Raw genomic sequence first — 11,839 nt, forward strand, 5'->3', positions numbered from 1 at the left:
TTTCTCCCCATCCCATCCCCTCTCTGAAAAGTATCATACCATATTTTTACCAGTTTAACACGTGTGAATCTGTCTGAGGATTCTCACTGTTCAAAATGTTTCTAGAAAGTTTTTGCACTATGTCACTTCCTCCTGCATTGCACTGTAAGCTCACTTTCTGCTTCCGCAGGCAAGGCTTTTCAACCGCAGGCAAGACTATTCACTTTCTCAACCAATCATGTGACACTTAACTTTATTAAGTCATGTATTCATGTTTTTTAGATTTGTTATAATATTTGCATCAAAGTAAGAATTGCTGGTTGATGAGTTGAGTAAATTAACACTTAGAAACAAAGTGCATGTTTTTTTCAATTACTTGATAACTCATTACAAAAGCTGTGAAGGAGGCAGTGCATGTAAATTATTCATAGGAACGCTCATATTACCCTCCACGCTTTTTTCTTCACTCTTTCATTTTTATTAACCACATTTGAAATTAATCAAGAGTTCAGTTCAGCAATATTGCTAGCAATTGTCAGGGCAGAGGAAGTGATTCGGCTTTTCTCTTTTTCCATTCACAACAGCCACAAAGATGTGTTAATCCTGGAGTCTCCATACTTTAAATGAATGAATGAATGAATAAATAAATAGGAGCCTCCAGTAAAGTGACATCATGAGCTGAACGCAGTGATGGAAGCATTTTCACGGTGAGAATAGGGTGACTTGTCGGAGAATGGGGGGTGGTGCACATGGGGGCGTTTGAATGAAGAGATGACTCAGGATGGTGTCATACACATTCTATAAAGGGGAAGTTCAGGCTCCAGTCTAAACATTTGCAGAGTGAGTGACAGTGTGGTGAAGAGTACTTTTTATAATTTATTTACTACTGCCTGGATCAGGAGGGGAGAATGAAACGTAAGTGTTCTGGGACACTGTGGGACAATTTGGGAATTTTATCGGCATGTTTTTTTTTCTGTTTGCTTCTTTTTCTATAAAGTTGCTCGTGTTTGGACAGGTCAACAGCCATGTGAATGACAGTCAGATGCCTAGACATGGATTGTGCATGTGGCCACGTGAGAGCACGAGTGTAGATAAGGTTCAGGGCCACGGGTGGAGGCTGTGGATGTGGTGTGGACCTGACATATCTTGGCAAATGACACAGGTTTCCACCCAAATGAGACAGGAAACACTCTTTTAGACGATCTTTGGCAGTATTAAGACCCAGGCAGGTCAGCAATCTTGTAACTCTGTGGATTTCTGTGAAATGTCCAGGATGAGTGGACCATGCGGTCTCCTGTTATGGAGAGAGCGATTCAGAGGAGGTCAGGAGTGCCACACGAGTGGCTTCGGATGAAATCATGTTGAAAATCTCGCCATTTCACGCGCCGGCAGTCAACATCACTGACGTGGGGCTTCCAGACCTAACTGCTCTCCTCCTGTTTCTGAGCTTTAAAAATAAACTTGCCTGTAATCAGCTGAGAGGTGGAAATTTTGTGGCTTTTGTGTTATTTTTAGTCCTTAAGCAAATTTCCTCTCGGAGTGACATGGGGTTTAAGGTTCACTGTGATACTCAATGAAAAAAATTCCCACAAGCTCTTTGTCCAGTCAATGCTCAGGATGGACAGCAGGAAGGAACGGGAGTGTAAGCTGAAAGTTGCTGAGTCGCATCCCAGTGGTCCTGACTGGAGAGTCACTTTTGCAAGTCAGTATCCTGAAAAGGTGTCTGCTCTGCACTGGCAGCCAGCTGCTGAATCCGATTTTCTTCGCTAAACCCAACGGCAGGACCGCTTACGAGGCACTTTATTTAAAGAACCGGGATCCGAACCCCTGATTTCGGAGGGATTTCCCTGAGCTGCAATGACGACGTAAGCTTCTCAGGCCGACACGTCCTCCTGACACCACGAGGCGCTCGCTTGAAACCGCTTAGTCAGAGAGAGAGATGAGGCCGGACAGCTGTAAAGATGATGTGCCGTGGCCGGATTTACAACCCCCCCCCTTCTTTGTTCCTGACAGTGCTCCATTACACCTCTGTCATTCTTCACTGCTGGCTGCTGTTGGTCCTCCTGCGTGTGGCTTCATTCGCTCGTCCCTCCCATCACAGTTCGCAGCGGGAGAACCTCAGGAAGATCTACCATCAAATGCAAATGCTCAAGATGCTGGCGCCGGGTTCACTGGTGAGTTCTGTTGTGCACAGAGGTGGACGTCTCAGGTTGTCTCCACTGCTTTCCATTACATAGAACTGAAGCAAAGGTATGTCTACCTTTAACATTCCTTCTAACATGGAATGGAACATTTTAAGTTGTACTAAAAAAGTGTACAACAACCTAATATTAGACTTTTGGTGGCTTCAGTTCTTAAATGATCTGGATCTGGATTTGCTGCGGTAATGACATCCATCCTTTCTTATTTTTGCCCCAGAGCCGAGAGGATCTGTCAACGAACTACGAGCACAACCTTGCTTCCCTGCCCAGCATGCACTACAGAGCGAGCGACATGATGACCCTTCAGGTTTGTGAGTTCACTGCCCGATGCTTTACTCTGAAGAGCTCGAACGATGGATGACGAATGGAATGGTTTGGTCGTTTTAAGACTCCTGTCTTCTTATGAAACCGGTCCTACAGGTCTTCACATCCTAAATTCCAGCATTCCTTATAATGAACTTTTATATAATCCCACCTGCGATCGGGGCTGCAGCCGTGGCAATCCGTGCACCAACTGAACATCAGCAACTGAACTGGACGGGCCTGTGTTCAGACATTGCTATGCATGGCTGTGATCACCTGATGCTGTTTGTGAAACATAATGCACGGGACAGATGCTCGACTCCGTATTTCGGTGCCTGTGGTTTAACCATAGACTGTACTGGTCAGCAGAGGGGCTTTTGAAACGTAATCAGTTTTTGCACAGATTGCTGCCATATGCGCCTGGAGAACCACCCACTAAAAACATGACCATTTGAGTGAAGGAGAACAGAGGTGCCACCACGCCTGTTAGGCTCCTCCTTTTCTGAAATCTTTCTCGCTTTCATCTCTGCCCAGCTGAACCGGACTCTGCTGCATCTATTCTCCGGCCTGCAGTCCTTCAAGTTCCACCTGGACTGGCTGAGGGAGGGCTACCACAACTCTTCCCAGCCGGTCGGGCACAGGACTGAGCAGATCCTCAGTCTCCTGACAGTCATCAGTAACCTGGTAAAGTCGCAGGTGAGGAGACGCAGGTCTTACACAATATGGGAAAGAACATGAAAGAAGGGCTGAAATTCAAGACGAAGCAGCAGTAGACCAAAATGGCCTCATCGCAAAGGCATTTTCTTCATGCGAGAAGTTAGCACAGCTTCAGAGACTAACCAAACTGTGGGTGTTTGTACAAATAGGTTTACATTCTTCAACATCTCACACTATATATTTCACTTTAGTTCTCCACTTGTCATACATGAATCCATCCATAAACCCAGCATGATGTAATGATCTGATAATAATGATCATTATCAGGTAAATAAATTGACCATAAACTGCTTAAAAGTTCACTTTTTAAAGGTACTGTAAAACAGGCACTTTCAAGAGGTGCCCGTGTAGATTCTGTATTACTGCCGCACTGTCTCACACTTGGCCTCCTTTCCTTCGAAGATGGAAGACCCGCCGTCCTGGTCACACCATCCGTCTCTACCAGCCCTGCACAGTGCGTGGGATTTGCATGTTTCCTCCGTGGTGATCCACCAGCAACTGCAGCTCTTCTGCAACTGGTCGCTCCACACACTGTACTCCCTGCTGCGCAAAGCCGTGCCGTAAAAACCACGAGGTACTTTCCCGCTGGAATGGGAAGAGCGCAAACCTGCTACCACACATTCCACTTCTCTTGTCATATTGGTCATATTTATAACTTTTTTTCCCGATATTTATACTTTATGTAATAACGTATGCGTATTTATAAGTGGGAGGAGTATGTTTACATTCATATTTATTCTTGCACTGGGACAAAAGACCTTGAGCCAGGCTGTGAGGTCATTAAACTGGTTCGATGGAATTGAATGGTTTACGCCATTTCGCATATGGCTTCTGGTGAAGCTACTTTATCCGAAGTGTCCATAATTGTATGTGTGTATGAAACTACTAATTATACATGTAAATCTTCAGTGTTATTTCTTCTACACGTCATGTGTGACTGAAGGACTTGCCAGAAGGCTGCTGTGATGAGTTCTGACCACCAGATGCTGCTCTGCCATCAGGTAGCACTGGTTCTAAAATCAGTATTATAGGACGTGGGGAAGGAAGAAAAGGGCGGAGATGGTGCCTGTACTGTTATAATAAGGATAATTTAACAGACATTCAATAGCTCTACTGCATTAAATTCACTGCAGGGTGTAATAATGGGAACTGGACAGGGGCAGCTATGGCGGGAATCAATGCAAAGGTACACTGATTGAGATCTGTTAGTGTCAAGGTGTGTTCAGATGAATTGCCTTATGGTGAATCTATTGAATAATATGTTTTTATATCTTATTTTACTGAAGTCTGTAACTGTATGTAAACAGTTAAATGTATATAACCATGAACCCTTATTCGTTTGATACACTGTGATTAACCAAAAGAAAAAAGAAAATTTGAAAATGCAGCGTTCAAAATGCCAAACAATGAGTTTGTTACTCATAGATCGGAACCTTAAGGAGACTGTGTTAAAACCACAGGGGAATGAAAATGCTCAATGTGACAATAACATTTTTTTTATTCCTTGGCCTTTTTTTTAGGTTTTGTAGTTTGATCAGCACCACTGATTTTAGTTTAAATGTGTTTATGCAGTTTTATGCATTGATTTCTGAATAAAAATGTTTTTTTCTCGATTTATGTGGCTAGGATGTTTTTACAATGGCACAAGCAAAAATTGCACTTTTTACGCCTCCACTGGTTACAGATTTCCAGATATTTTCTTGTGCACACATTAAGTAAAGGTTATGTATTGTCATGCAGACTAAAATATTTTGTTCACTCAAATCAATAGGCTTGGCTGTCAAAACCCATTTCATGCGCCCTTAGCAGTGTTGCACATTCTAACAGGTAGTGGGTGTGTTAGCTCTGTACCGATAATAGCATCATTACAGAAGCACCGGAGCATAATTCCAAGTTTGGCACAGCAGCACGATCCAGAACGGCTGAAGTAATGCTGTCACCGTGAGTTATGACAGAGGAAGAAACGGCCTATACCCTTCATACCCTCGAACAGCATTTCAGGAAAGCCTCTAGGTGTGAAAGATAAATGGGTGGGAGGGCATCGGTGTGGGTCCCCGGGTTGGCTGGGGATTGCATGCATGTCTGGAGAGTTGACAACAAAATACAGACTGGCCTGGGCTATTGAGCCTGTTTGGCCAAGCTGCAGTGAAAGAGAGGGATAGAGAGGGTCAGAGAGGGGAGGAAGGAGCCTGGCTGTTAACTGTGTTGACCAGCTGAGTGATGGACCAGCCTCCAAATATCTTTTATTGACAGCAACCGACTCCACAACAGAGCAGATGAGATCCCTGAAGGAGGGGCAATCGAAAGGTTCTCTGCGCAGCCAACCAGGCGGTGGGCAGGACTGTTGCAAGGAAGGGAGGATGATGAAGAGGGAAAGAGTGGACACATCAAAATGCAGACACGGTCAGGCTTATGTAGCACAGGATGTTCTGACTAATTATTCAGGGCTATTTATTATAAAGTTCCTGACTAAAAATCTGGATCACAGCGCCGGCAGCAGCATCCTGACACCAGTATGACGGTGAGAGAATTCCAGAATTCTGAAATAATTTATTGCTTAATTTATAACACATTTATAGCATATTTAACAATTATCATAATTTAGATAATTTACATTAATCTACAGAATTCAGAATCTACAGAATTCAAAAATATTTTTTGAGATTTTATTTTCTCATGCATTTCCTTACACATTGACCACAGGGGCTAATGCAAGGTTCTTTTTTTACTTTTAAATTTAATTTAAAATATTTAGCAATCATGGCGAGCACAATTAAATGCTTCGTAAATTAAATGAATCTGAATTACTGTACAGAATATGATTTTTAATAGATTGTATTATTTGTGTTTGTGTATGAAGTTTTTTTAGTAGTTTAATTATATTATACTCTCATAAATTCCAATAGTAGTGTCATGTCATCATATGTACGTATCCAATCCCAATTTACAAATCCCCTCTCATCAAAAGTTCACAATTCTGCCTGTACTTCATCACGAAGGTGTGACAATTTTATTATGTAACACTGTCCTTTCACCCATTAGCTTTACCATCAGTCCTGGCCTAGCATTACCACTGTCATATTATATAATATTTATTATATAATACTATGTACAGTATGTGCAAACATTGTGGTAGCATAATGGGTGTCATATTTGCCTGTCAGCCAAAGGAACCACAAGGTCCCAGGTTCAAATCCCTCTTGGTACAGCTGTGTCCCTGAACAAGACACCTAACCTTGTCCTTTAGTTGCTTCACAGGGACTGTCCCTGTGTAAGAAGGTTGGTTCAATATTATTAATGGAAATATTACCATAATATGTTAAACATTTTATGACATACTGTATATGTCACACTTTATTATGCAAATTTGTCCCAACTCCCCCACCTTTTGCCTCTGTTGTACATCTTTTGCATATAGTATCTCATTATATGTTTTTTAGTACATGATGATTTAATTTGATAAAGTTACCAGACTGGTAAGAATGAAAATGAAAGATGTTCGAATAATTAACATATTATTACATAACATTTGACAACTTTTATTGTACCATCTTGTTAGGCGGCCACAAGGCTTTTGGATGAGTTGTGTCACCTAACTGTCCAGTCACTGGGACCACTGGAGGTCTCAGAACACTTCCAGGTCATCAAGACATTGGGTGAGGGGTCATATGGAAAGGTCATGCTGGCAGTGCACAAAAAGAAAGGTGAATCACAACATTCCAACCCGTACTCTGAATACTAACCCTGTTCACATTTTCCTCGTTTTTGACATTTTTTGTATCCCTGGCCACGGTCTTCAGGGACTCCCATGGCTTTGAAGTTCTTTCCACGAAGCTCCTCCTCTCTGTTCTCATTCCTAAGGGAGTATAATCTGTCCCTGGCCTTCTGCACTCATCCCTCGCTGACCGCAGCTCTCGGAATCATGTTCTCCACCCCCTCGCACTATGTCTTTGCCCAGCAGGCCTGTCTGTATGGAGACCTGTACGACGTCATCGTACCAGAGGTTTGTAGCTGATTATTATTACAGCAGCACCATCTAGTGGTGCATTCTTACATAGGCCCTTTCACTTTTGATAAGATAATTCAATGTCTCTATAACTATTGGTGAAAGTACTGCCTATCTGTCATGTTCTCACCATAGCTGTTTCTCAACAATCATTGATATATGAACATCAGTTATGGCTGCCCACTGCTCACCAAGGGTGATGGTTAAATGCAGAGAACACATTTTGTGTGTCACTGTGTGCTGTGCTGCAGTGCTTCACAATGACAACCACTTCACTTTCACTTTAAAGAAGCCTGATGTGAGAAAGCATACATTTTGTATGAAACTCCAGCAGTCAGTAGTATTAAAAAGTCAATGTAAAACACACAGTAAATATGATTACAGACATTTTCATGTTGATTTTGTCAATAAATGACATAGTGTAGCTGTTGTTTTGCTTGTGGGTTGTGCAAATGCAAACGGAAAGCAAAAAGCCACCCCGGACTAATACAGGAATATAGAAAGTAGGGTTGTCACAATACTGTTAACATTTGCTGGTTAGCTCACACATAAACGTTATAGCCAATGTTATTTAATTTGGAAATGTAATTACCCATTTAAAATGTAATAATAGTGTAACAATTTCAGTTTCTATATGAAAGTAATCACATTTTGATACATTTAGTAAATTATGAATTAATATACTTAACTCTTTATCATTTAGAAATGTTGTAACATTAAATTGACTACTCCAATTTAATAATGATAATATGATAACTGCAACCAGAAAGCCAGACTTCAGACCTCATTTTATTTTAAGATCATAGAGTTATACATGTTAAATAATGCAATATTTAACATTCAAGAACATTAAATAATGAGGAACTTTATGGTTGGTCAGGGTTCCTCCACCCTTCCTCACATCCATCCCATGACCCATTTTTACACTTGTCAGTGGCTCTAATACAATGCTTGCCTATATTTTCTGCTTCCAACATGTCAACAAAATGTTCAGGTTTCTGCTTAATGTAAGCTTTCAACTACCAGGTGCCATTGTAAACTTAATGTTTTACAATGTTATGGTTGTTCACAGATTTATATATATATATATATATATATATATATATAGAGAGAGAGAGAGAGAGAGAGAAAACAACAATCGATTCCCTAGCCTAATATCAAATCAGAATGTTTATGCCAATTCACACTGTATGAATAGTTGTCTATTACAATAGTTACAGATAAAAAAAAGAATTCAGACCATCCTTGTTCTGTCACCAGGTCGGTATGGAGGAGGGGGTTGTGCAGAGGGTGGCTTCGCAGATTAGCGGTGCCCTCACCCACCTCCACTCGCTGGGTTTTGTCCACCGCGATGTCAAGCCCGAGAACATCTTCCTGTGTGATAAGGCCTGCCGCTGGGTGAAGCTGGGAGACTTCGGCATGGTGAAAGCCAAAGGTGCCCGAGTGCCTTGCGTTTGGTACAGCTCCGCTTACTGCACACCTGAGGCGGAGATAGCAATGGATGTGGAACGAAGCCTTGCCTCGGGTGCACTGGGGAACACAGACCTCACTTTGGATGAGAATGGTAACCCAAAGGAGAAGAAGAAGAAGACGCGTGTGTGGGTAACAGTGGACGCCAGCACTGACAGTTGGGCGCTGGGGGTTTTGCTCTACGCCATGCTGACTGGGACTCTACCCTGGCAAGAGACCAGCTCTGTCAGTCGTGCATATGGGAAATATAAGGAATGGTTTGAAACTGAGTCAAGCAAAGCCGGCAGTGAAATGGATAACAGTGGGAACGAAGGAGGGTCAGAAGGACTGACCCAGCTTCAGCAGGAAGCTGCTGCCGCCGCCGTGGCTCCTCAGTTCAGATTTTTTACGCCACTAGCCTGCTCTCTCTTCCTTTTGCTGTTACACCCCCTGCCCTGCCTTCGTGGTGGGCCTGATAAAGTGCCAGTCTACCTCTGTGGAGCTTGGCTTAAGAAAAACCAGACAAAGTTAGTCAGTAATGATAAAAGTTGCTCAAAGTAGCTGCTCCCAGGTCAAAGGAACAAGTGGCAACTTGTAAAGACCTTTTTGGTTAAACTTTCCTTTGAAGGGAGTCATGGTGGCAATGGAAGCGAACATATGCGTTTTCCTCGATAATGTTTTTTGCTAACTGTTACTAACTTCACATGTAATAAAGGAATTATTAATGGAGGATGTCCTCCAGATGCACTGGCATGGTTCATTTTTCAATACTAACTCAGTTACATGCTTCCAACAATATAAGTTGCTAACAATGTTTGAAAGCCATGATTTTGGGGAAGGTGAGGTGAAAAGAATCACCTCATAACCACTGGCTGCTAGAGCTCATTCCGCACGGTGAGCAACCACACACACACTCACACCAACAGAATATTCAGAGTCGCCAATTCACCAAGTGTATGTGGATTTGGACCACAGGAGGAAACCGGAGAACCCGGAGGAAACCTGCGGGGAGAGCAAACTCCACACATACGAGGACTGAGTTGGGATTCAATCTCAAAGCGTTGGAGGTGTGTGGCCATGAGCTGTTAACACCATTGTCCAATTACAGATCTACTAATCGTATCACAGGACGTGTCCATATCTGTTCGGTACTGGCTTCTGGGTGCAAAAGTAGAGGAAGCATCTTACAACACGTTATTGTGTCGACCCACACATGCATATAAGAACAGTTTGTCACTTGACATCTGTCATCACCCTCAGCTTCTTTATGGGCATGCGGGCCTGTGCATTCAGATTCTCTGGCATTTCTTGCGTTTCCTGGCATTTCGCGGCATGAAGTGTCAAATTTCCCTTCATAATATCGTTCCATACACATAATATTCACTAACAAAATTAAGAGATCAAAAGACCGGCCAAAAATTTTATTACTTGTTCCTAGAGACGGAGGTCGTTTTTTAAAGGCCTTGTTAAGGCACGGACAGTTTTATTAGTGCATGAGAAGGAGGAGCGCGGGGGCAGGATCACAGCGTATGCCCCCCTTGCAACCGATTCCTGACATCTAATCTGATATGCGTCATTAAACTGGCTGTATGAACATGCCGGTGAGGGCGAGGCTACTTATGCTCACTTGCATGTTTGTGTGAAATTCTATCCGTGTGAAACTCAGCTTAGCTTAATATTTTTTGATACTGTGCCAGGGTGTGTCAGTTTTCCGTACTCGAAGAAGTAGACCTAACGTACCAACCAAGCATCTCGACTTCGATGTTATGGGGTGTGATGTATATTACAATAGCGCAATGGCCCAGCGTGACTGCTCTGTTTACACCAACTGCTGGCGAACTGTCGTTGCTGAAAAGGTCGCGGTGTCCATCAGCGGCCCGACTCGTGAAACCAGAGACGGAGAACATCAGTCTTTTCAGTTTTGCATCAAGATCTACTGACTACGTTTGGTTTCAGACGAATGGCCGTAGGAGACGAGGGGCAGCAGATGTGTGTTCCCTCGCACGGCCAGACTTGTCCGGCCTGACCCCGCCCTCTGAACTGTAACACGAACCAAACCAAAGCCAGTCTGGCCGTGCGGGGATCAGGGGTCTGTGGAATGAATCTGGAATCCACTGTTTACTGCAGTCTAATGAACACGCCGCCTCAAAAATAGCATCAGGCCCCATTTATTATGCGCTCAGAGCCGTCATCACTGTATACCTCTCGCACACACACACACACACAAAGCATACTTCCTTAGCAGTCCATGCTCATTAATATTCAAACAATACCCATTCTACCTCAAATTCTTTGTGTGTGAGTGGTTAGAAAGATGGAAAGATAGTGTGGAAACATGCATTTAGCAAGTTCACGTGGCATTTCTCATGCTTAGAAATCATTATCTTTACCGCACAGAAATTGAACAGAGGAACGTTTAAGTTACCATAGCTCTCAAACAATTTGCATAAGTAAAAAAAAAAAAAGACGCAGCATTTTCCAGTGATATTAGTGCTGGCACTATGACGACGTCCTAGGACACTTGTGTGAAAATACAAACAAGAACGCTGCAAAAAAAAAAAAAAAAAGAGAGAAACTCTCCTTGGAAGTTTACTTTGGTACTTTGGTACTTTTCAGTGTTTTATAGTTCATAGTTCATAATGAACATTCAACATATTTTATTCACGTGCGTTCTGAGTGCCTTATTTAGTAAAAACCTTTGTAATTTTGTTGTGTTTTTCTGTTATTACACCCTGTTAAAGCCAAACTAGTACCGCATGTTGAAAGAAGCAGTCCCGAAAAATGGCACAAACTCACAGCAGGTGTGTGACACTTTTACAGTTAAAACAACAGAAAAGTCCATGTGAACTGTTTAGAATGATAGGGTTTAAAGTGTTAAAGACACGGGTTAAGGACAAGCAGAATGGCGGAATGAACGTCTATTGATCTGCATAATGAATGGATGGATCCATAATTCTCTACGTGTTGAGAATAGTGCCACCCATGTCTAAATTTGGGTTGTTAAAAAAGGTGAAACGACGCCCAGAATAAAATGATAATAAAAGGGCTTGTCGTGAGTAATAAGTGGTCTAATAAACGTTGCAATTTTGCAATTGATCTTATTGAACCATGTTAATCTCCAAACGGACACTGACCTGTCATCATCATCATCATCATCATCATCAACAACAAGACGGGCAACAAA

The 11,839-nt window shown here is 42.5% G+C and overlaps 2 protein-coding genes across 4 annotated transcripts; both read left to right on the forward strand.

The window, feature by feature from the left end:
• Positions 1-587: 587 nt before the first annotated feature.
• On the forward strand, positions 588-4,813 carry il11b (interleukin 11b). Of its 3 annotated transcripts, none has more exons than XM_028963777.1 (5): positions 588-894; positions 1,993-2,153; positions 2,398-2,487; positions 3,018-3,179; positions 3,603-4,813. In XM_028963777.1, the coding sequence occupies exons 1-5, from the start codon at positions 888-890 to the stop codon at positions 3,762-3,764; spliced, it is 582 nt and encodes a 193-aa protein (XP_028819610.1). In that variant the 5' UTR covers positions 588-887; the 3' UTR covers positions 3,765-4,813. The 3 variants fall into 3 exon arrangements, with proteins under 3 accessions (XP_028819610.1, XP_028819611.1, XP_028819609.1); XM_028963778.1 differs by lacking the exon at positions 588-894 and adding an exon at positions 1,530-1,844; XM_028963776.1 differs by lacking the exon at positions 588-894 and having other exon boundaries at positions 1,530-2,153.
• A 598-nt stretch (positions 4,814-5,411) lies between these two features.
• On the forward strand, positions 5,412-9,402 carry LOC114770106 (serine/threonine-protein kinase SBK1). Its single transcript, XM_028963756.1, has 4 exons — positions 5,412-5,721; positions 6,760-6,904; positions 7,001-7,203; positions 8,467-9,402. Exons 1-4 carry the CDS (start codon positions 5,716-5,718, stop codon positions 9,214-9,216), a joined length of 1,104 nt encoding a protein of 367 aa, XP_028819589.1. The 5' UTR covers positions 5,412-5,715; the 3' UTR covers positions 9,217-9,402.
• The last annotated feature ends 2,437 nt before the right edge of the window (positions 9,403-11,839 follow it).

This window comes from Denticeps clupeoides, chromosome 20, assembly GCF_900700375.1.
Source record: "Denticeps clupeoides chromosome 20, fDenClu1.1, whole genome shotgun sequence".
Taxonomy (NCBI): Eukaryota; Metazoa; Chordata; class Actinopteri; order Clupeiformes; family Denticipitidae; genus Denticeps; species Denticeps clupeoides.

What these genes read in the sequence shown, in the direction of transcription:
- il11b (XM_028963776.1), top strand. Translation starts at nt 1,941, where the DNA reads ATGATGTGCCGTGGCCGGATTTACAACCCCCCCCCTTCTTTGTTCCTG. An exon ending in GCGACATGATGACCCTTCAG is followed by an intron (nt 2,488 to 3,017) that starts GTTTGTGAGTTC and finishes ATCTCTGCCCAG; the next exon opens with CTGAACCGGACTCTGCTGCA. An exon ending in GTAACCTGGTAAAGTCGCAG is followed by an intron (nt 3,180 to 3,602) that starts GTGAGGAGACGC and finishes TTTCCTTCGAAG; the next exon opens with ATGGAAGACCCGCCGTCCTG.
- LOC114770106 (XM_028963756.1), top strand. An exon ending in GGCAGTGCACAAAAAGAAAG is followed by an intron (nt 6,905 to 7,000) that starts GTGAATCACAAC and finishes CACGGTCTTCAG; the next exon opens with GGACTCCCATGGCTTTGAAG. An exon ending in ACGACGTCATCGTACCAGAG is followed by an intron (nt 7,204 to 8,466) that starts GTTTGTAGCTGA and finishes TTCTGTCACCAG; the next exon opens with GTCGGTATGGAGGAGGGGGT.